Here is a 25,666-nt window from a genome sequence, read left to right on the forward strand (position 1 = left end):
CAGTGCCAGGGACCCAGGTTCCATTCCCGGTTTGGATCACGGTCTGTGCAGACTCTGCACAGATTCTCCCCGTGTCTGGGTGGGTTTCCTCCAGGTGCTCTGGTTTCCCCCCACAGTCCAAAAGACTTGCTGGGTAGGTGCATTGGCAGTGCTAAATTCTCCCTCGGTGTTCCTGAACAGGCGCTGGAGTGTGGCCACTAGGGGATTGTCACAGTAACTTCATTGCGGTGTTAATGTAAGCCTACTTGTGATATTAATCAATAAACTTTTTTTTCTTTACATGAACGCTAGGGAAATATGGGACTTGCTACCATACAGTGGTTGAAGTTAGGTTTGGCACACTTAAGAAGTTTAATGTGTATATGAGGGAGAAGGGATTGGAGAGATATAGAGATAGGGATGGAAATGTGAGGGAAGAAACACAGCATGGATCAGTGGAGTCTAATGGCTAGTTTTGATGTCTTATTTCTGTAGATTCTGTGGGTTTCATTCATTCATGGGACATGGGCATCGCTGGCTGGCCAGCATTTATTGCCCATCCCTAGTTGCCCTTGTCCAGAGGGCAGTTGAGAGTCAACCACATTGGTGTGGTTCTGTTGGCTAGACCAGGTAAGGACGGCAGATTTTCTTCCCTAAAGGGCATTAGTGACCCAGATGGTTTTCTTCTGACAATTGACAATGGTTTCATCAGTAGATTCTTAATTCTAGATAATTTTTATTGAATTCAAATTCCATCTGCCATGGCGGGATTCGAAACCAGGTCTCCAGAACATTAGCTGAGTTTCTGGATTAATAGTCCAGCGATAATACCACTAGGCCAGCGCCTTCCCATTAATTTCATGTAAAACATTCCTCAGTACCGCACTGGCACATCAACTGAAACTCTTGTGGCTCGGTTCCTGGGTTTTGAGCACAGTTCAGAGATGCTAAACACTGCTCCGACAAAAGGGTCATCCTGACTCTAAACGTAAGCTCTATTTTCCCTCTGCAGATGCTGTCAGACCTGCTGAATTTCTCCAACTTTTTCTGTGTTCTTGTTTCAGATTCCAGCATCCACAGTATTTTGCCTTTATGCTAAACACAGCTGTGGATCTTTCAGCAGTATTAAACCAATGCTATTGAAACCTAACCAACAAGTGCATTTGGAATCTATCTTAATAGGAGGCTTTAGGTCTCGTTGAAGCCTCACAGCCTACTGCCAGGCAAATAGTAGGGATATGTTGAGTGAGTTCCAGCAGTGGCAGCTTACCAGGAAGAACCTTGGGTGAGGGAGCAACAACACTGACCCTGGGTCATACGCCTTCATAAAGCACCGTGAGAGTATTGTACTCAGTCCCACATTAACACCATGTGTGCCAGGATCTCATACTCCACCAAGCACCCCATTCAAATGACCCATGTAGAGTCAAAAAGGGGGTGGACCCAGGCAATCTCAGAATCACACCAAACCGCCCCCGGAGACATCCAGCAGCCAATTTATCTTCACCCACTAGGATAGGTGATCACCCCTCTCTTTTCAATCTGTTTCCTTACAGAATTGAGTGGCACGGTGGCACAGTGATTAGCACTGCTGCCTCACAGCACCAGGGACCCGGGTTCAATTCCGGCCTTGGGTGACTGTGTGGAGTTTGCACGTTCTTCCCATGTCTGCAGGGGTTTCCTCCCACACTCCAAAGATGTGCAGGTTAGATAGATTGGCCATGCTAAATTGCCCCATGGTGTCCCAAGATGTGTCAGTTAGGGGGATCAGCAGGGTAAATACTTGGGGTCATGAGGAACAGATCTGGGTGGGATTGCCCATTAGTGTCAGGGGGAATCACGTGGGGCTACACGGATAGGGCCTGGATGGGATTGTTGTTGTGGCAGACTCCATGGGCCGAATGGCCTCCTTCTGCATGGTAGGGATTCTATGAACATAGAAACCCTACAGTGCAGAAGGAGGCCATTCGGCCCATCGAGTCTGCACCGACCACAATCCCACCCAGGCCCTACCCCCACATATATACCCACTAATCCCTCTAACTACACATCTCAGGGACAATTTTTAACCTGGCCAATCAACCTAACCCGCACATCTTTGGACTGATTTTGATTTTGTTCAGAACCTTTGTCCCATTTATTTAGGAGATGTAGGGATATGCTTGTACAATAAGTGAGATGTAGTACAGGTGTGCTGTGTTGAGGAGGATTCAAAAGGTGAAGTGAAATGGATCTCCATTATATCATTTACATTGCTGCAATAATAGAGCTAGCATCCCATCAGCTTCAGTCTTCTTCTGGGCCTCCTCCTGCACCTGAGCTATGCTGACTCCTCTCCGACTAACAAGTGCTGCACAGATAATGCAATCATCTTTCAAGGTATCACAGTAGGAGAGCCAAGAGTCTTGGTTCATGAAGCTCAGTGTGTGCTTTATTTTAAATCTGTTGCATCCTGAATATTTTGGGCTGGGGAGGGGAAGTTACATAGCCACCTAGTCTCTCTCCTAAGGGGGAAACAATGGATTCTGGCCAGACGTACAGGGCAGAATTCTCCCATGGGCCCATCGGCAGGTTCAATAAGGACAGGGAGTGGAGGGGGAAGAGAATTGGGTGTGAATGCAAAAATGGTTTTACACCAGCATGAATTTCTCGTGGTATCTTTTTCTGGTGCCCGCCATGGTAGACCTGGAGACCAGCATGAAAGATAGTTGCATCCCACTAATTGGGATGCAGGTGAAGACCCAATCAAAATCTTCCACTCACACCAATTCGCTGTGACACCAGAAGGAAAATACTCCAGTCTGAAACAATATGGCAGCCAGATATTAGGGAGTCACCCGAACAATGCCTGGTGCTGCCTCTGAAGGTCAGAACGGAGGTCTGGAGCAACCCTGGACCCCGGAACACCACATCAGGTGTGTAGGGGGAGCATCACACGTGGATCTTCCACAGTCATCGAGAAGGTCCACCTTCCAGCCTCAAAGTTCCTGGAGATCCATTTTCAGGAGGTCCATCTTCTTTCTTCAATTGTGGGTCAGTGATGTTGGCACCTTTTCAATATGGTGCCCAGATACAATGGCAGACTACATGCCATCAGGCTTGCCCTGCCACAGAATCTGGTACAAAATACCTGGTTGCATAATTAATTAGGGAAGATATGGTGTAGTTTTCTGCCAGCCTCCGCAGAGGGAAACACTCCACATTCCCACCCCCGCCATGGCACTTAGAAACAGAAGATAGGAGGCGGCCATTTGGCCCTTCGAGCCTGCTCCACCATTCATTACGATCATGGCTGATCATCCAACTCAATAGCCTAATCCTGTTTTTTCCCCAGAACCTTTGATCCCATTTGCCCCAAGTGCTATATCCAGCTGCCTCTGGAATACATTCAACATTTTGACATCAACTACTTCCTGTGATAATAAATTCCACAGGCTCACCACTCTTTGGGTGAAGAAATGTCTCCTCATCTCCATCCTAAATGGTCTACCCCGAATCCTCAGACTGTGACCCCTGGTTCTGGACTCCCCCACCATTGGGAACATCCTCCCTGTTTAGTCCTGCTGAGAGAATTCCACCCACAGAAACTAATCGTTAAGCTGCAAATAGCCCATTAATGGACCACTTCACATGATCCAGGCCTCTAGCTTTTGTTAACATTACATCTCTGGCCATAAGGAGTCTGAGTTTAACATCAAATCCGTGAACACCAAGAAACAGCACTCCAAGCTGGACAAAAGATGTTCTCTGCTGGAAGATTTCCTACCATCCCTTACAGAACTGACCCAGTCTTTGTACCAACTTTATTTTGTTTAAAGTTTATTTATTAGTGTCACAAGTAGGCTTACATTAACACTGCAATGAAATTACTGTGAAAATCCCTTGGTCACCACACTCCGGCACCTGTTCGAGGTACATAGAGGGAGAATTTAGCACAGCCAATGCACCTAACCAGCACATCTTTCAGACTGTGGGGGGAAGCCGGAGCACCCAGAGGAAACCCACGCAAACACAGGGAGAACGTGCAGACTCCGCACAGACAGTGACCCAAGCCAGGAATCGAACCCAGGTCCCTGGCACTGTCAGGCAGCAATGCTTACGACTGTGCTGCCCATAATTGTAAAGAGAACGCTACAACTCCAGTCTTCAACCAGATGAACTGGAGCTCTGACGTGAAAGAATTCCTCGCTGGACTCTTGACTCTGACGACCAGATGAGCCAATATTCATTTCTGGGATTCTTTTAATGTTACTATCCATAGTTTGTGGAAAGTGATTATTAAATTGGATCTCTCAAACTGAGGGGCTAGTGAAATACACCACAGCTTACTGAAAATGTATTGTTTCATATAGCCTCCTGTATCCAAACTCAAAAACCCATTTCCTTCCACTCTTCAGTCAAGTAGTACATTGTTGAGGAGAGATGTCCAGACCCTTATAATATCTGGATTGTTACAATCTGGCTAAAAATGATTAAAAAGGCTAGCTGGAGGATGGTTTTTTTTCTTCCAATTCAATCAAATCAAATCCAATTCAGAGTCTCAACAAGTTGAGACATTTCCGATCCAAGCTGACAAGACAGGGCCTTCACACCTGTCTTGGGCCTGATCTACATGAGCCAAGCTGATTGGAGGAGGGGGCGGTTTCCTCCTCCAAGGCTTGATCTCATTTGCATCTTAGCCAAAAGGCCGAAATGCCGCTTTTAAAAATTGCTTCATACGAATATAAAGCTTAAATGTAACCTAATGACCTCAACCAAGTGCAGCATCTGATCCATACTACACTTGATCTCAGCCAAAAGGCCGAGAAGCAAGAGGATGGTATTCTGTTGGTTCCTTTCCTTCAAGAGTTAAATCAGTTTCAGATCCATTTACTTGTCTGTGAGCCCAATTTTCACAACTTTAAAGTGAGGGTGACCGTCCAAGGAATATCCATGATCCAGAGTAGTCCCAAAAAAAAGGGGCTAGGATTATAATCCACTTTCAAATGGAGCACTGAGCTCCATAATAAAATTCCAGGCATCAAATATACATTATATGCTGACTGAGCCATTGATCTAACTATTCTGCATACTGCTGATAGAGGCTTATTTAACATGCACATGTCAATGCCCTGACCAACACTGTACACACCATGATTTCGGACTCCTCAGATATTGATATAGGCCATATTGAAATGCAGCAAGACCGAGACAAGATCCAGGCTTGGGTTGGCAAGTGGCAAGTAACAGTCATGCCAGGCAATGAGAATCTCCAACAAGAGAGAATTTAACCATCACCCCTTGACAAACAATGGCATCACTGAATCCTCCACTTTCAATATTCTGTGGGCTACCATTTACTCGACACTAAGCTGGACCAGCCATATAAATACTGTGGTTACAAAAGCAGATCCGAGGCTAGTAATCCTGTGGTGACTAGAGTCAACTCCTGACTTGCCAAAGCCTGTCCACCATCTACAAGGCTCGAGTCAGAAGTGTGATGGAATACTCTTCCCTTGCCTGGATGAGTGCAGCTCCAACAACACTCAAGAAACTCAACACCACCACCCTCTTGATTGGCAACCCTTTCACAAACATTCACTTCCTCCACCACTGACAAACAGTGGCAGCAGGGTGTACCGTCTACAAGAGATGCACTGCAGGAACTCATCAAGGCTCCTTGGGCAGTATTCATGATCTCTACCATTTAGAAGGACAAAGGCAGCAGATACATGGGAACACCAATACCTGGAATTTCCCCTCCAATCAACTCACCATCTTGACTTGGAAACATATTGCCGTTCCTTTACCGTTGCTGGGTTAAAATCCTGGAATGTCCTCCCCAACAGCACTGTGGGTGTACCTACACCACAAGGACTGCAGCAGTTCCAGAAAGCAGCTAACCATTACCTTCTCAAGGGCAATTAATGCTGGACTAGCCAGTGACACTCACATCCCATAAATGAATAAAATAATTGTTTGCACCAGAAGTGTGTACACATGCCACAGACATCGTTTTAGGCCTCCAAAGCCATAAACCTTAATTTTATCATCAGGGCCTACATATCTTCCTTCACTAAAGGAAGATCAAATAAATGAGGTCTGCCTATTGTATGGGATGTCAAAGAATCTGACCAAATCCCCAAGGTCTGTGAAACAAACAAACACAGCAACCGAAGGGTTCCTTTGACTATCATGCAGACAACTGGGCCCTTCCCCTGTGTGATCCAAAACCAAGGCATTGTACATGTTGGAGGACAGCAGGGGGAGCTCACCTGTCACCAATGCTGCAAACGGTTTTGAACCCACCCCTGCCAATCATTCAAAAAGTTCATGGTCATACGTGCAGGTTGAATGAAAAGAAACAGAACAATTTCATGAACTAAATTTGTTTTAGAGGAAAAGGCTTCAAAGACACTGTTATTTTGTAATTACTGTAAAACCAGATGATAACATTCCTCTTGGATCCATCCTTACGGCTTTGGAGGATGTGTTCTCGATCCTGGAGGACCTTAAAAAAGAAAATAGACAGTATGAATATAGCTGCAATAATCTACTGCTTCACTGAAACAAACCCGCAGGGAGTTTGACAGGGTGGATGCGGAGAGGTTGTTCTTGCTTGAAGGAGAGCCCAGGACCAGAGGACATAATCTCAAGAGTAAGGGATTACCCATTTAAGACGGAGATGAAGGGGACTTTCTTCTGGCAGGTTTTTTTTTAAAAATAGAAGCTAACATGGGGTTGATGAACTATTGTTAAAGTATCACAGTGAGCTCGCCAGTAGTCGAACCTGGAATTTTCTGATCTGTAGTTAGATGCGTTTGTTATTGCGTCACTGGCCCACGGCGGGAAGTGAATCTTTACCAGAGTTCTGGGTCATTCATAAGATATAGGAGCAGAATTGGGCCATTCAGTCCATCAAGTCTGCTCCACCATTCGATCATGGCTGATATGCTCCTCATCCCCATTTTCCTGCCTTATCCCCATAACTCTTCAACCCACTACCAATTAAAAATCTGTCTAACTCTTCCTTAAATTTGTTCACTGTCCCAGCATCCGCCATACTTTGGGGTAGTGAATTCCACAGATTCACAACCCTTTGGGAAAAGTTGTTAAGTATGTTCAAGGCTGACAGTTTTAAATCAGTAAGGGAATCAAGGGTTATGGGGGTAAGGCTCCTACGTCTTATGGCCACTGCTTCACTAGCAGAAAATAAATTCAGGATAGCTTATGATAATTCTTTGGAAAGTTTGGCAATTAAAAAAAAAATAGGTTCTAATGTATGGATTGTTGAAAGATTTCAGTGCTGGGGACAGGAAGGAAAGCTATTGTGGAGATAGTGGTGTTGGGGGTGGGACAATTGTGAGGCATCAGAAAAGGATCATGTGAAAGTCAGTAAAGAAGTCAGAATACACCATATTCTCACAGGTCAGAGTAAGTCATCATTGACTATGGTTGAGTCTGTTGTTTCGGAAATCTAAATTCGAGAGGACTTAGGATGCAACTACACTTTCATGGACTTGAGGAAAGAAAAGTTGGAACCCAGAACAAGAAGGGTCAAGGTTGAGTTTTGAGGAAGGAGTTTCAAGATAGCTTCAAGGACAATGAGCCACAGGGCTGGGAAGGGAAAGGAGAGTGGCCAGCAGCATGGTGGGAATGTGATCACCAGAGCAGGAAATAGATTTCACGGACAAGTTAAGCTTGACAAGGGCATGAGAGATCCATCACGGAGGAAAGAGAAAGCTGTGGCCAAAGAGAAAGGCAGCTTCAGGGCTAAAGCAAGGGGACGTGGGAACTAGCAGCAAAGACAGCCAACAGATGCTTGCAATTGTACAGTCAGAATCCCCTCCAACTGGACTTTTATTAAATATAAAATCCCAAAAGCTTCATGGACATAAATACTGTGAACAGGCCAAACCTCAAAGCGTACTGCGAGGGTTTAATCTTCAAAACATGTTGATACTGAAACCAAGGCATGGGACATAACAATCTCAAAGACAAAACTGTAGCCATTAGACAATCCAACTAAATTAACTGGGAGGCCATCAGAGCTGATAGCCCAAGACAGCAGCCACTATACAAACAATGATCAACAACAGCTAGGGAGAAATGGACTGTATCACATTCGATTGATGGCTTGGTCACTGCCTGTGCAGAGTGTACACATTCACCCCGTGTCTGTGTGGGTTTCCTCCGGATGCTCCGGTTTCCTCCCACAGCCTGAAAGACATGCTGGTTAGGTGCATTGGTCATGCTGAATTCTCCCTCAGTGTACCCAAACAGGCACCCGAGTGTGGCGACTAGGGGATTTTCACAGTAACTTCATTGCAGTGTTAACGGAAGCCTACTTGTGACACTAATAAATAAACTTTAACACACCTGAATAGGATCCATTGTTTTGGTCTTGGAAACAACATCATGAAGAATGGTTTGCCTGGACTAAAGCAGGAACCAGACTAAAAGAGATTAAAAGATGCTAAGCACAGACCATCCAATCAGGATGTCTCAAAGAATGTGCTTTGATATATTTGATCATTTTTTGTCATAAAAAGGTGATGCGCGTCAATAAGCACATGGAACCAAGGCTTCGGTATTGAAGGCTTTAATAGAGTAACAATGGAACTACTAACACGAATACACCAGTTCAGACTGAAGGGGTCCTGCCGGAGCAGGGGGTCTTATACCTCGCCACCGGAGGCGGGACCCCACTGGAATGTGCCATGATAACTCTTATAACAGGTAAACACCCTAACCCAACAACATAGTACAACCCCCACAGTAACAACACCCTAGCCCAACAGTAACATAGTAACAAACCCCAGTGGTGAACCAACGATGGTTCACCACATTCACCCCTCCTTTAAGAACAAAAGGTGGCGGGGTGCACGAAAAACAGGTCATATAAACAGACAATAACAGACAAATCACAGGATTCACAAGTCCAGACAGTCTGGAGGACCGCACCGACGCTGCGATCTCCTCAACACCGGTTGCGAAACCGGAGCAGGTGCTTGTGGTGGCGCTCTTTCCAAAGCAACGTCTGGCTGTCCCCTCAAGGACTCCCGGGCCGGCCGGCCCTGGTGAGGCGATGGTGCAGGGGATCCTGGAACGTTTGGTGGTATTGGTGGTGGTGATGATGATGGTGGCGCCGATCTCCGAGTCTCAGGCAAGCTGTACATGGGAGTAAAAGTGTTATGCACTGGTCCCGGTGCTGACCGCGCCACGTCTGGGGAAGTAATGAGTAGTGGATTCGTGACTGGGGGAATAGGAGCGACAGGAGTTGCTACGTCCCCTGCGGGCGCCAGGTCTCTAATGGAGACAGTGTCCTCTCGCCCGTCAGGATATGCCACATAGGCATACTGAGGGTTGGCGTGGAGGAGTTGGACCGGTTCGACCAAGGGGTCAGACTTGCGAGCCCTCACATGTCACCGCAGAAGGACGGGTCCTGGGTACGTCAACCAGGCTGGCAATGAGGTCCCCGAGGACGACTTCCGAGGGAATGAGAACATCCTCTCGTGGGGAGTAGCATTGGTTGCCATACACAGGAGGGAGCGGATAGAATGGAGCGCATTTGGAAGGACCTCCTGCCAACGGGAGACTGGAAGGCCCCTGGATTTCAGTGCCAGTAGGACAGCCTTCCAGACTGTAGCATTCTCCCTTTCCACCTGTCCGTTACCCCTAGGGTTGTAGCTCGTGGTTCTACTAGAGGCAATCCCGAATGAGAGCAGGAATTGCCTCAAGTCGTTGCTCATGAACGACGAGCCCCTGTCGCTATGAATGTAGCAGGGGTACCCGAACAGGGTAAAAAGTTCACTGAAAACCTTAATGACGGTGGCAGTTGACGTGTCCGCACAGGGGAAAACAAACGGAAACCGGGAATACTCGTCTATTATGTTGAGAAAATAGACATTCCGGTCCGTTGAGGGAAGGGGGCCCTTAAAATCCACACTCAGCCTCTCAAAAGGGTGAGTGGCCTTGACCAATTGTGCCCGGTCTGGTCGATAAAAGTGTGGTTTGCATTCTGCGCAAATCCGACAGCTTCTAGTCACTGACCTGACATCCTCCACCGAGTAAGGCAGGTTGCGGGCTTTGACGAAGTGGTAGAGTCTGGTGACTCCAGGATGACACAGATCATTGTGGAGAGCCTTCAAGCGGTCCTCCTGCATGATGGCGCATGTTCCGCGCGAGAGGGCATCCGAGGGCTCATTGAGCTTCCCTGGACGATACATAATATCGTAATTATAGGTGGAGAGCTCAATTCTCCACCGCAAGATCTTATCGTTCTTGATCTTGCCCCTCTGCGTGTTACTGAACATAAACGCCACGGATCGTTGATCCGTGATCAGGGTGAACCGCTTCCCTGCCAGGTAATGGCGCCAGTGTCTGACTGCCTCCACAATGGCCTGAGCCTCCTTCTCCACCGCTGAGTGCCGAATTTCTGGGCCTTGAAGGGTGCGGGAAAAGAACGCGACGGGCCTGCCTGCCTGGTTTAGTGTGGCGGCTAGGGCGAAGTCAGATGCATCACTCTCCACCTGGAAAGGGATGGATTCATCCACCGCGTGCATCGTGGCTTTCAAGATGTCGCTCTTCAAAACCTTGAAGGCCAATTGGGCCTCCAGCGTAAGTGGAAAGGTCGTGGACTTAATGAGCGGACGAGCTTTGTCCGCGTAGTTGGGGACCCACTGTGCATAATACGAAAAAAACCCGAGGCATCTCCTCAGTGCTTTCGTGCTAGCAGGCAAGGGAAGTTCAGTGAGTGGGCGCATACGGTCTGGATCAGGGCCAATGACCCCGTTTTCCACCACGTATCCGAGGATGGCTAACCTACGCGTACGGAATACGCACTTCTCCCTGTTATAGGTCAGATTCAGGCGAGATGCAGTGCGCAGAAAGTGTTGGAGATTCGTGTCGTGGTCCTGCTGGTCATGGCCGCAGATGGTGACGTTATCCAGGTACGGGAAGGTAGCCCGCAACCCGTTCTGGTCCACCATTCGGTCCATAGCACGCTGGAAGACCGAGACCCCATTGGTGACACCAAATGGAACCCTGAGGAATTGGTATAGACGACCATCCGCCTCAAAAGCCGTATATTGTCGGTCCTCTGGGCGGATGGGGAGTTGATGGTAGGCGGACTTAAGGTCTATGGTAGAAAACACTCGGTACTGCGCAATCTGATTGACCATATCAGAAATGCGCGGGAGAGGATACGCATCCAGCTGCGTATAACGATTAATGGTCTGACTATAGTCGATGACCATCCGAGGTTTGTTCCCGCTTTTGACTACCACGACCTGCGCTCTCCACGGACTAGCACTGGCCTGTATGATCCCTTCCTTGAGGAGCCGCTGAACCTCAGATCTAATAAAGATCCGGTCCTCAGCGCTGTAACGCCTACTTTTAGTAGCGATGGGCTTGCAGCCAGGTACCAGATTTTTAAAAAGGGATGGTGTAGTGATTTTCAGGGTGGATAGATTGCACGCGGGGCGCTTTGGGCAATTTGGAGGCTGCGGCTGATTCCCTACTGCCAGTGAAGGGAGTGGCCCACCGTACTGTAGGATCACACTCTTCATGTGGACCATAAAGTTTAGTCCGAGGAGAATTGGCGCGCAAAGGTGAGGTAGCACAAGGAGCCTGTATTGCTCGTAAATTGTGCCCTGTACCTCAAGAGTTACCATACATCGTCCTTGGATCGGTACAGACCGGGACCGTGATGCCATGGAAATTGTCTATTTGGCAGGGAGAATCCGGAGTCCACACCTTTTAGCAGTTTCAGGGTGTATGAAACTTTCGGTGCTTCCACTGTCAAACAGACAATTCACAGTTCTGCCACTAACCTTTACCTCCATCATAGAATGTTCCAGTCTGTAATGCCTGGTCTGATCCAGGGAGATCGACGCCACCGTTGGCCCCTGGGCGTCACTGCATACTGCCGATGTGGATGCTGAGGACCCCTGCTGGTCGCTCCTAGTCGTCGTGGACCATGATGGCCGCCCCCATGAATCGCACGTGGGCGAGGGCGCCAAGCGCAGCGACTCCTGGTGGTCTTCCTCCTCCTCTGTCAGCCACGATGGCGCCGTCCTGGGATCGCACGTGGTCGGACCTCGTGGGTACTGCGACGCCGAAAGAGATTGTCTCCGTTCTGGAGGGTTACAAGCTGCACTGCCGTTTTTAGGTTTGGACCTGCAGACTTTGCCATAGTGGCCTTTTTTACCGCACTGGCTGCAGATTGCCGTTCTTGCCGGACACTGTTGCCATGGATGCTTGGCCCCTCCACAAAAATAGCATCGCTGGCCACCTGGAGCTGCCGCCGTCGTCGAATCGATCTGGGAGCGCGGGTTAGCGGGGCGAGGAGGGAGCTGAGCTTGCTCCAACCACGTTGACTGCACGTAGTCCTCGGGGTACAGCGCCAAGCTCTTCGACGCCACCTCCAACCTCACAGCCATCTCCATTGCCTGGGTCAAGTTGAGTTTCCCCTTTTCCAGCAATTTAAGCCTGATGTACGAGGACCCTACCCCTGCTACGAACGCGTCTCGGGCGAGGTCGTACATATACTGTTCGGCGGAGACGTCCTTACAGTCGCAACCCCTGGCAAGCTGCAGGAGCTCATTGGCATAATCCTCCATGGTTTCGCCCGACTGCCGACGTCGTGTAGCGAGGAGGTAACGAGCATGTATCTCGTTGGGTGGCATAGTGTACCTTTTCTTTAGGAGCTCGACGGCACCCTGGTAAGTGGGAGCTGCACGAATGGCTAGGTAAATCGTGTCGCTTACCCTTGCGTGGAGGACCTGGAGTCTATCACTGTCTGTAGTGATAGCTACCGAGGCTGCCAGGTAGTCCTCAAAGCACTTCCACCAATGGTCGAATGGGTTAGCTGCACCGACCGCACGTGGGTCCAGTGTCAGACGATCCGGTTTTAGAATCTGTTCCATACTCTGTTTTTTTTTCTTGTTGTACAGCTGTGAGTTTTCTGTTTACTCTATTAAATTGATGCGCGTCAATAAGCACATGGAACCAAGGCTTCGGTATTGAAGGCTTTAATAGAGTAACAATGGAACTACTAACACGAATACACCAGTTCAGACTGAAGGGGTCCTGCCGGAGCAGGGGGTCTTATACCTCGCCACCGGAGGCGGGACCCCACTGGAATGTGCCATGATAACTCTTATAACAGGTAAACACCCTAACCCAACAACATAGTACAACCCCCACAGTAACAACACCCTAGCCCAACAGTAACATAGTAACAAACCCCAGTGGTGAACCAACGATGGTTCACCACAAAAGGGCAAACTGTCGAGTTTGCACGTTCTCCCTGAGTCTGCGTGGGTTTCCTCCTACACTCCAAAGATGTGCAGGTTAGGTTGATTGGCTATGGAAAATTGCCCCTTAGTGTAAGGGGCCAGCAGGGTAGATATGTGGGTTACAGGGATAGGGTTTGGGTGGGATTGTGATCAGTGCAGACTCAATGGGCCAAATGGCCTCCTTCTGCACTGTAGGGGATTCTATGATTCAATGACAGTTGAGTTTTGCACTGCAGTCATCAAGGAGGGTCAAGAACAGGCAACCTGATTCACAGCCTACAGCTCCTGCTGGAACGACCAATTGTGCGGTGAGTTGCAAGCCAATCTGTGGGATATTGAGGCTGATGTAAAAGGTAGCAACTAAATCCTTAGGCGGTTTGAGCAGAAATGTAGGGTTTTGCCTGTGGTTTCTCGTGGAGGCTTTTATTAATAAGTCATTGTTTCAAGTGTTATGTGGTGTCATTACACCAGTTTAGAGCTCTTCTATTAAGCATTAGGAGCATTTTATTCTGCCAATAAAAATGTGTCTGAGCCTAAATGTCTGTGTACGTTTGTCCTTCATAAAATCTCAAAGTCAAGAACTGTCAGTGAGTGTAAACATTACACAATCTTAACGATGGCATGGTGGCACAGTGGTTAGCACTGTTGGCTCACTGCGCCAGGGACCCGGGTTCAATTCCGGCCTTGGGTGACTGTGTGGAGTTTGCACATTCTCCCAGTACCTGTATGGGTTTCCTTCGAATGCTTCGGTTTCCTCCCACAGTCCCAAGATGTGCAGATTAGGTGGATTGACTATGCTAAACTGCCCATTAGTGTCCCTAGGTGTGTAGGTTAGGGGGATTAGCGGGAAAAATACATGGGCTTATGGTCTGGGTAAGATGCTCTGTTGGAGAGTTGGTGCAGACCTGATGGGCTGAATGGCCTGCTTCTGCACTGTATGGTTTCTATGATTCTATGATGAACATGGCTGATACTGACAATAGTAGAAAAATAGCAGACACAATTAACTTAAAAGCCACAAACATCACTGGGCGGCACGGTGGCTAGAACTGCTGCCTCACACACATGGGACCCGGGTTCAATTCCCAGCTTGGGTCACTGTCTGTGTGGAGTCTGCATGGGTTTCCTCCGGGTGCTCCAGTTTCCTCCCACAGTGAAAGTGTACCCGAACAGGTGCCGTAGTGTGGCGACTAGATGATTTTCACAGTAGCTTCATTGCAGTGTTAATGTAAGCCTACTTGTGACTAATAAGAAATGATTACAGGAGCACAGAAAGGTGAAAATCAAACTTCTCTAAACTATTAAACAACTAAGATGACTGAAGAGAAGCATGCATGTCCCAAAGTGACACTATTTTTACACTTGCCTCTCATCCTTGGCATCATTGGTGGTCTCATTCCTGGAGGAATTCCCATGGGACCTCCTCTGCCAGAAGGCATTCCCATCGGTGGCAGTCCAAATGGAAGTCTCATTGCAGGATGCGCCCTCATAAAACCTGGAATATGGAGATAGATGGGATGTTTGCAATTTGCAGTGATCAACCTTTCACTTTGTCTACTTATGCTAACACTTCTTCCTACTTCAACAGTTTTTACCATTAGTGGGCTAGCTACCTAGCCAGTCAAGCATGGTCAAAATTTTTCTCAAAACCTGTAGCTAAACAACATGCAGGAAGAAACATCTTCCCTCAATGGAGGTGTGCAACTTTGTTCAACTACAATAGCAAATGACAAGAATTAAATTGAAGGAACTCTTATGTTCTGGAGCATTGAAGAAAATAAAGACAAAATATAGCACTTTGTACCTACATGCCCTGATACAATTATCTACTGTTCTTATAGCCTTCAGGTGAGGTGACTTTATGAAAGTCTTTTGGCATTCCACATACAACGCCATGGGAGACTGACGAGTTGTCCCAGGAGTAGTCAAAGTGCACATCCTGAGCTCAAAATAAAATCTTACAATGCTCAGCAGGTCTGGCAGCATCTTTGAAGAGGAAAAGAAACAGATTTGCAGCATCTGTGCCACTTCACATTTTTAGGTGTCCAGATCACCAACAACCTGTCCTGGTCCCCCATGCCGACACTATAGTTAAGAAACCCCACCAATGCCACCACTTTCTCAGAAGACTGAGGATATTTGGCATGTCCGCTGTGACTCTCACTAACATTTACACATGCACCATAGAAAGCATTCTTTCTAGTAGTATCACAGCTTGGTATGTCTCCTGCTCTGCCCAAGAAACTACAAAGAGTCATGAATGAAGCCCAATCCATCACACAAACCAGCCTCCCATCCATTGCCTCGGTCTACACTTCCCTTTGCCTTGGAAAAGCAGCCAACATAATTAAGGACCCCATTCTTCCATCAGGAAAAAAAAATACAAAAGTCTGAGGTCACGTGCCAACTGACTCAAGAACAGCTTCTTCCCCGCTGCGAGACTTTTGAATGGACCTATCTCGCACTAAGTTGATCTTGCTCTACACCCTAGCTATGACTAACACTACATTCTGCAATCTCTCCTTTCCTTCTCTATGTACGGTATCCTTTGTCAGTATAACACGCAAGAAACAATACTTTCCACTGTATACCAATACATGTGACAATAATAAATCAAATCAAACCTCATCTTTTGTATTATCAAGCAATCTGATCTATTAAATCCCTCACTATTTCATTTTGTAAAATCAAGTTAATCATTTCATCCATTCAAATCTGGAATGCCACATTGAATTGCACCTTTGGCAAACAAGCCAATTATAAAGAAATATAATTCCGACTGCTTGCTTCAATGCACAGAATCAACTGTCACATTACACTTCAGACATGCTCCAACCATCTGAGGAAAAGATTTGGAAGGCCATTTCAGAACTTGTATGGCTGGAAAGACATGCAACTCGGTAGTGCAAAGCTTTAAAACTCAGAGCTGCAACAGCTCCATTCTGGGTTAGGACAGGGCAACAACCTGCTTGATTATAACTTCCAGCTTCACCACCTGGGCAATAACATGACCAGGAGAGATCATACAAGCAGACAATCCTCTCCAACAGATTACCACCTACACTGAATACCACCATGCAGCTCGAGTCAAACAAATATACATCGAGAAGAGTCTGCAAATCTTGCACAGTTCAGTTGCTGGATGGCATATTTGGCCTCACCCAGAGTCATGACAAATACTTACCTGGCCTTGGCTCACCAAGGTTCAGACCAGGCGGCGTCCCCCTCATTGGTACGTAAGGTTGAGGAACAGCAGAAAAGCTCGGAGTGGGCGCAACTCCAGGCCCTCTAGTCTGAGGGGCCATTTCCTAAACAGCAAATAAAACACAACCCTGTAGATCTACAGTGCGTAGATTAAGCACCTAAGAATGATCAAACATTCAACCACTTGCAGATAGCAGCTTTCAAAACGTGAACAACTGCAAATAGAAGAAATCTGTATTAGTGTCTTTCCCAATCTCAAGATGTGCAAAGCTTTCACAAGTGTAGTCATTGTTATACCAAAGCCAACCGATGTATGGCAATGTCTCTAATACAAGGAGATAAATGACCAGGTGTCCAATTTTAATGATGTAGAGGTGATCGACCAGGTTACCAGAAAGAATTCATTTGCTGTTCAAAATAGTGACATTAAATACAAAACAAAAACAAAATCCATGCAGAGGACAAACGGGAATCTCAATTGTAATTTCTCATCTAAGTAACAGCACCACCAACAGTGCAGCTCTCCCTCAATACTGCAGGAGAATCACCACAGTACAGGAGGAGGCCATTCGGCCTATTGAGCCTGGACCGACTACAATCCAACCCAGGCCCTATCCCCATAACCCCAAGCATTTACTGTGCTAATCCCCCTGACAATAAGGGGCAATTTAGCATGGCCAACCTGCACATTTTGAGTGTGGGAGGAAACCCATGTAGACAGACACAGGGAGAACGTGCAAACTCCACAGGCAGTCACCGGAGGCTGGAGTTGAACCCGGATCCCTGGCGCTGTGAGGCAGTAGTGCTAACCACTATCAACCTAGGTCAGTGCTCAAGCCTCTGGAGCGAGACTTGAACCCACAACCTTCCAACTTGAAGGCACGAGTGCTGCTCCAGAGTCATAGGTGATGCCTATGTTTAAAATTGTTACCGCAGAGTTGAAATTGGCATCCCTGTGTACACCCGCTATTTGACCCTCATGTATGCCTCACCCAAAAGACTATGCAAAACCTTACAGATAGCATGACCCATTCTGGTCTATCACATGAGATGGCTAAACATTTGCCTAGAATACGTACTCAAATCCTTGAGCTGGAATCAAACCCAGGATCTCTAACTCGGAAGTAAGAGGCATGAGATAGTTACCACGCAGTACACAAATATTTATGCTGTCTGTACAATGGCTTTGCATCTCAATAATGTTCAGTAAGTCAGTTGTATATCAATTTCCCAATTGCTAGGCTATTTCCTTACTGGAAATATTTCTGACTGAGACATAATAGTAATCTCTTTTATAAATAGAGATGCACACTTTAAGACGAGAGCGTTCTTGCTCCTTGCTTGAAACATAGATCACTTACACAAAGCTTTGTTAACATTAAAAAAAACTAATTTTAATCTTGAAGGACTGCCATGTTGGATATGCCTGAACAGTACAGAGCAAGTTTCTAAATGGAATGAGTCAAGATAAATGAGAATTAAATTCAACATCTGTGGGGTTATGAAACACAGTAAGAAGTCTAACAACACCAGGTTAAAGTCCAACAGGTTTATTTGGGAGCAAAAGCGACGAGCTTTTGGAACAGACTGTCCCTTCGTCAGGTGGGTGGGAGTTCCGATTACAAACAAGGCACAAAGACACAAACTCAATTTACATGAATAATGATTGGAATGTGAGCCTTTACAGCTAATCAAGTCCTAAAAAGGTACAGACAATGTGAGTGGAGGGAGCATTAAGCACAGGTTAAAGAGAGGTGTATTGTCTCCAGACAGGACAGCTGGTGAGATTTTGCACATCCAGGCAGGTTGTGGGGGTTACAGATAGTGTGACATGAACCCAATATCCCGGTTGAGGCCGTCCTCATGTGTGCGGAACCTGGCTATCAGTCTCTGCTCAGCGACTCTGCGCTGTGTCGTGAAGACCGCCTTGGAGAACGCTTACCCGGAGATCAGAGGCTGAATGCCCATGACCGCTGAAGTGCTCCCCAACCGGAAGAGAACACGCCTGCCTGGTGATTGTCGAGCAGTGTTCATTCATCCGTTGTCGTAGCGTCTGCTTGGTTTCCCCAATGTACCATGCCTTGGGCCATCCTTTCCTGCAGCGTATCAGGTAGACAACGTTGGCCGAGTTGCAAGAGTATGTACCGTGTACCTGGTGGATGCTGTTTTTGCATGAGATGATGGCATCCGTGTCGGTGATCCAGCACATCTTGCAGAGGTTGCTGTGGCAGGGTTGTGTGGTGCCGTGGTCACTGTTCTCCTGAAGACTGGGTAGTTTTCTGCAGACAATGGTCTGTTTGAAGGCAAGAAGTGGGGGTGTGGGGATAGCCTTGGCGAGATGTTCGTCTTCATCAATAACATGTTGAAGGCTCCGGAGGAGATGCCGTAGCTTCTCCGCTCTGGGGAAGTACTGGACGACGAAAGGTACTCTGTCCACCGTGTCCCGTGTTTGTTTTCTGAGGAGGTTGGTGCAGTTTTTTTCTGTGGCGCGTCGGAACTGTCAATCAATGAGTCAAGCGCCATATCCTGTTCTTATGAGGGCATCTTTCAGCGTCTGGAGGAGTCTGTTGCGATCGACTCATCGATCGACAGTTCCGACGCACCACAGCGAAAAACCGCACCGACCTCCTCAGAAGACAAACATGGGACACAGTGGACAGAGTACCCTTCGTTGTCCAGTACTTCCCCAGAGTGGAGAAGCTACGACATCTCCTCCGGAGCCTTCAACATGTTATTGATGAAGACGAACATCTCGCCAAGGCCATCCCCACACCCCCACTCTTCCTTTCAAACAACCGCACAACCTCAAACAGCCCATTGTCCGCAGCAAACTACCCAGCCTTCAGGAGAACAGTGACCACGACACCACACAACCCTGCCACAGCAACCTCTGCAAGATGTGCCGGATCATCGACACGGATGCCATCATCTCACGTGAGAACACCATCCACCAGGTACACGGTACATACTCTTGCAACTCGGCCAACATTGTCTACCTGATACGCTGCAGGAAAGGATGTCCTGAGGCATGGTACATTGGGGAAACCATACAGACGCTATGACAACGGATGAATGAACACCGCTCGACAATCACCAGGCAAGAGTGTTCTCTTCCTGTGGGGGAGCACTTCAGCGGTCACGGGCATTTAGCCTTTGATCTCCGGGTAAGCGTTCTCCAAGGCGGCCTTCACGACAGCGCAGAGTCACTGAGTAGAGACTGATAGCCAGGTTCTGCACACGAGGACGGCCTCAACCGGGATATTGGGTTCATGTCACACTATCTGTAACCCCCACAACCTGCCTGGATGTGCAAAATCTCACTAGCTGTCCTATCTGGAGACAATACACATCTCTCTTTAACCTGTGCTTAATGCTCCCTCTACTCACATTGTCTGTACCTTTAAGACTTGATTAGCTGTCAAGGCTCACATTCCAATCATTATTCATGTAAATTGAGTTTGTGTCTTTGTGCCTTGTTTGTAACCAGAACTCCCACCCACCTGATGAAGGGACAGCTAGTTCCGAAAGCTAATGGTATTTGCTACCAAATAAACCTGTTGGACTTTAACCTGGTGTTGTTAGACTTCTTACTGTGTTTACCCCAGTCCAATGCCGGCATCTCCACATCAGGGTTATGAAACAGGCATTGATTAGTTAATGGAAAGGAAAAGTGGGTGAGGTATGTAACACGCAGTCAAATTAATACCAGCCTTTTTCTGGAGTTGAAATTCATCCCCCTTTCTCCCCAACTGCTCCACTTGTTTCAAACCCTGCACTGTTCTAAAAATACCCATTCAAAAAGCGTCATGTATCAGATTGAGAATTTGTTTAGATAGGGAATCAGAAACATGCATAGACAATGGTTTATTCTTACCTGTTGCGAGGGACCTCCAATACCTCTTACTGGTCCCATTAGTCCAGCAGGTACCTGAACCATTGGAATGCCGGGTGGCATGCCTCTCCCTGCTGCTCTGCCCACACCAGGGCCACCAACACGTGCCCTGGAAATGCCAACCTGCGCATAAACATGCAAGATAATTGGGAAATGTTATTCCGTGGAAATGAAGCATTTAATTCAAACCTGAAATTCAACTCTCAATAGGTGGTCACTCCCACTATTTTAGTGGCAATCCATCTTGGGATTTTTGTATCTAAAATTTATCTTTCAACCAACGTGCTGTCTGTTGCATTGAATGCCTTGTGCCCATATTCCATTTAGGGGGCAGCCTGCACAGGAAAAGCAAGCACACCTATCTGTAGTCAGATTACAAGTGACAATGGTGCAATAAAAAACTGCTGGTCATAGCTGTTGTAAGGAGGCTGGTGGATAAAGTAGACGTGATGCTCTGCAGCACATTTACAGGCTTGATTGGCACCTTTTCACACCCCAGAATCTTCAGACGCACTTCATTATTTAATGGGCGCCTCCAAGGTGTAGCAGCTGCTAGATGGGCAAATTTGCACACAGCAAGATCCCACAGCAAAAATAAGAATTTGCCTTCCACAAACTCATTAAACAGCCCATGAGAGTTTTGTATTCTTCTGAACTTCTAACGCTTTTTTGCCTCAAGAAATGCAGCACAATTTGCACAGCAAGATCCCACAGACAAAGGCGACCATGACCGGATAATTATGTTCCCAGATGTTAGCAGAGGGGCAAATATTGGTCAGGAGAGTTGCCCTGCTGGTCTTCAAATAGTGTGCCATGGAATCTTCCACATCCAAGAAGGGGAGCGTGGAGAAAGCTCTTCCAACATTCCTTCAGGTTTGCGTTGAAGCATAGATAATGTGCTCAATCATGGGCCGAAGGGCCTGTTCTGTGCTGTACTGTACTGTTCTATGTTCTAATCATCTGGGGTCAGGTTTGAACCTACGACCTTCTACAATCAGACATGTGGGTGGGATTGTTATCGGTGCAGACTTGATGGGCCAACTGGCCTACTTCCGTATTGTAAAGTTTCTGTGCTACCACCTCTGTGCAATATCCATTTTTCATTGAAGTCAAACAATTACAAGTTTACTTCATCACTGGAAATATCTCTTACAGCTGCAAAATATATTCTTAAATATCCAAATGCACACTTCAGCAAGAAATGTTATATTGCAGTCATCCAAACGACATTCAGCTTGTCTATTGAGCAACGGTTGAGGACTCTGGGTCTGTATTCATTGGAGTTTAGAAGGATGAGGGAGGGATCTTATTGAAACTTACAGGATACTGCGAGGCCTGGATAGAGTGGACGTGGAAAGGATGTTTCCACTAGTAGGAAAAACGAGAACCAGAGGGCACAACCTCAGGCTAAAGTGACGATCCTTTAAATCAGATGAGGAGGAATTTCTTCAGCCAGACAGTGGTGAATCTGTGGAACTCTTTGCCGCAGAAGGCTGTAGAGGCCAGGTCATTGAGTGTCTTTAATACAGAGATAGATAGGTTCTTGATTAATAAGGGGATCAGGAGTTATGGGGAAAAGGCAGGAGAATGGGGGATGAGAAAAATATCAGCCACGATTGAATGGTGGAGCAGACTCAATGGGCTGAGTAGCCTAATTCTGCTCCTATGTCTTATGGTCTTAAACGTTGGCCTGCCCACTTTTGAATATATGTGTGTCTAAATTTGGAAACACAGGAGAAGGAAAAGCATAGATTAAATGCAGATTTAATCAAGTTTAATGCAACATTTGAAATTGTATTCTATTTCTTTCCATTAACATTGCCATTCCCCTGCCCCCTCACTCACACCCACCAGCGCACAAGCTCATTCAGCTCAGCAGATAACATTTCAAGATAGAACACAAAGGGCAGGTTTAAAGCTGTAGACATTTCACAAAATAATAAATTGTCTGAAGGAATGCCTTATTGAAAAATGAGTGATACTGTTTTGCATTCAGCATTTAGGCTGTTCAGGTGTAACTGAATCAGTGGTTGGTTGACTCATAAGGCATTGGCTTCATGTTTGCAATGCCTCATGGTACTGGCCATCCATAAACCAGAGTTTACATCTTACCAGAGACAACTCTCCCCACAGCTGGTAGGGTAGTGCATTCCACATGATTTCCCACAAGCGATAGTCACTAGCTCATGCAGACTGAAAGAGAAACTGTAACCTGCTTGCAAAGAGGAAATTCTGTGCCTGACACATTCTAAACATCTTCCTCAGTTTGCCAAGTGCTTAAAATCCATATAATCCTTATAGTGCAGGAGGCCATTTAGCCCATTGGGTCTGCACTGACTCTCCAAAGGAACATCTTACCCAGACCCACTCCTCCATCCTATCCCCGTAACCCCACGCATTTACCGAAGCTAATCCTAATCTACACATCTTTGGACACTAAGGGGCAAATTAGAATGACCAATCTACCTAACCTGCACATCTTTTGGACTGTGGGAAGAAATCGGAGCACCTAGAGGAAACGCACGCAGACACAGGGAAAAATGTGCAAACTCCACACAGACAGCCACCCAAGGCCGCATTCAAACCCAGGTCCCTGATGCTGTGAGGCAGCTGTGTGCCATCATTAAGACTATTTCCAGCTCTTCCATGCCAGACATGTGTGCCAACTCAATAGTTGTCCAGTTTTGTCCATATCAAAGCAGATTCAACAAAATGGAATTATGTTTCTTGGGAGCATCCAATGATTATGCTTGCTCTGGAACATAGTCAAGATATCCCACCAAGACAGGACATCCCTGTGGGAAAGCAACAATGATGCCATGTTATATTATATTGAAAACCAAAGATCAAAGTGGCACAGTGGTTAGCACTGCTGCCTCACAGCGCCAGGTTTCCTCCGGGTGCTCCGGTTTCCTCCCATAGTCCAAAGATGTACGAGTTAGGTTGATTGGCCATGCTAAATTGACCCTAGCGTCAGGGGGATTAGCAGGGTAAATACGTGGGGTTATAGGAATAGGGGCTGGGTAGGATTGTGGTCAGTACAGACTCGATGGACCGAATGGCCTCTTTCTGCACTGTAGGGATTCTATGAAAGTTTGAAAAAAAAAATTGCATTATGAATATCATCCATGTTCTTCTCACACCGATTCCCAAAACCCACGCAGGACACTGACACTAAACTCTTGTTCATTCCCCTCAATGGCAATCAGTGTCATATATTGGCAAAGTTTCGATGCGAACATTGAATGTTTGATTCACAATCTGAACTTTTAAAAAATGTATTATTTCATGGGATGTGGGCGTCACTGGCCCACATTTGCTGCATATCCTTAGTTGCCCTTGAACTGAATGGCTCGCCATACCATATCAGAGAGGAGTTTAAGACTCAGAAACTTTACTGAGTATTTGGAGCCACGTGTAGGCCAGACTAGGCAAGGACAGCAGAGTTCCTTTCCTCAAAAGGACATTAGTGAACTGGATGGATTTTAATGACAATTGATATCATTACTGTGACTGGCTTTTCAATTCCAGAATAAAGGAATTTAAAATTCCACCAACTGCCATGGTGGGATATGAACCTTCAACCTCAGAACATTAGCCTGGGCTGCTGGATTATTGGCCCAGCAATCTTACCACTGGGCTGCCATCTCCCGGTGTATTTACCATACTGTTTTTGAATACATCATGTAGGTAGTCCATTCAATGCTCCTTTAAATGTGGAAAGGGCAGAAAGCGGAAGTGAGAACGACATTTTACCTCTCTCACAGGAGGCCCTTCCACCGTCATTGTCACAAGTGTTTCCCCTCGAAGCAAAACAAGACCAAGAACCCGCTTTTCTTCTCTCTCGCCTTGCTTGGAGTTCTTTGACCTGCACCAATCAGGAACAAAAGGAAACTTAAACGATGCCATGCAAATATGATAAAATATCTCAAGATACCAATCAAGAGCATTCACAGTCAAAGTTTGCAACAAAAATCATATATTAGGATACTAGAACAGGTGGAACATAGGAATTAGGAGCGGAAGTAGGGAATTCAACCCTTTGAGCCAGCTCCGCCAGTTAACATGGTCATGATTGATCTGATCCTGGTCTCAGCTCCACTTTCCTGCCTGCTTCTCATCGCCCTTTATCCCACTTCTCATCAGAAACATATCTATCTCTTTTTTGAATCTATTGATTGATTCTGCCTCCACTGCACTCTGGGGCAGTGAGTTCCATAGATTCGCAATCCTTTGAGAGGTGGCTAAAGTTTGGTCAAAGGTACATCTTAAGGAGCATCTGAAGGAGGTAGAGAAAGGAAATGTCAGGGCGTCAGCATCTGAAGGCACATTCACCCATTGATTGTAGAATGGATGATCAGGGGCGTGGAAGGAAGCAGGGTTGGCAGAACAGAGATCCGAGGGTGGTAAAACTGGAGGGGATTACAGAAGTAGAGGGGGAAGGCCACAAAGTGATTTGCAAACAAGAATTTAAAAAAATTGAAGGAAAAACAAGCAAGCCCTTTCAGACTGGGAGTCATTGTAGCAGGGCAACGGTGAATAGGACTTGGTGCGAGTAGGGAATTGGAATCAAAGCCAAAACCAGGTCATTATTCATACAGCAGAAAGGTATCAAAGCGTTCATACATACTTTAACCTTCTGAATTCATCACAGTCACAAAGAATGAGGTTCATGTGCCGGTCAAAAGATTTGAAAGTGCCAATGAAGACACGGCCATCTTGGAGTACACACCGCATTCTGTAATCCAGATATTGCACCATTTTAGCACTTTTTCCAATAGGCTGAAAAGAAGAGACAATTGTTTACTGATACAAGGCAGTGCAGGAGGAGGCCATCAGGTCCGTCGAGTCTGCACTGACACTCTGAAAGAGTGGAGGGTGAAACTAGGTGGGCTGTTCTGTCCCTGTAACCCTGCACATTTCCCATGCCTCATCCATCTAACCTACATATCTTTGGATACTAAGGGGCAATTTAACATGGCCAATCCATCCAACTTGCACATCTTTGCACTGTGGGAGGAAAAACCAGAGCACCCGGTGGAAACCTACACAGGAACAGAGAGAACATGCAAACTCCACACACAGTTACCCAAGGCCAGAATCGAACCCAGATTCCTGGCACTGTGAGGCAGCAGTGTTAACCACTGTGCTACTGATCAAACTCAGTTGAACTACTGGCAGAATGGCCTTTCTCAATCCTCAAGCATGGTTCATGCGACTGCACGCACCGATTCAACAAGGGACACTGGATTGTGTGAAACCATAGATTTTGTTCAATTTGTTTAATGCGGGCGTCACTGGCAAGATCAGC

General features: G+C 46.7%; 1 protein-coding gene across 1 annotated transcript in view; it reads right to left on the reverse strand.

The window, feature by feature from the left end:
• LOC144481197 (small nuclear ribonucleoprotein-associated protein B'-like) overlaps window positions 1–25,131 on the reverse strand; it is a 31,294-nt gene extending 6,163 nt beyond the window's left edge. The window contains exons 1-6 of the mRNA XM_078200730.1: window positions 24,986–25,131; window positions 24,112–24,223; window positions 20,338–20,478; window positions 16,444–16,567; window positions 14,626–14,754; window positions 2,231–2,329 (exon numbers count right to left, since the gene is read on the reverse strand). Of these exons, the coding sequence (XP_078056856.1) occupies window positions 2,231–2,329; window positions 14,626–14,754; window positions 16,444–16,567; window positions 20,338–20,478; window positions 24,112–24,223; window positions 24,986–25,116 (736 nt within the window). The 5' untranslated portion in view covers window positions 25,117–25,131. The remainder of the gene's footprint in view (window positions 1–2,230; window positions 2,330–14,625; window positions 14,755–16,443; window positions 16,568–20,337; window positions 20,479–24,111; window positions 24,224–24,985) is intronic.
• Between the last annotated feature and the right edge of the window lie 535 nt (window positions 25,132–25,666).

Source organism: Mustelus asterias, chromosome 2 (genome assembly GCF_964213995.1).
Source record: "Mustelus asterias chromosome 2, sMusAst1.hap1.1, whole genome shotgun sequence".
Taxonomy (NCBI): Eukaryota; Metazoa; Chordata; class Chondrichthyes; order Carcharhiniformes; family Triakidae; genus Mustelus; species Mustelus asterias.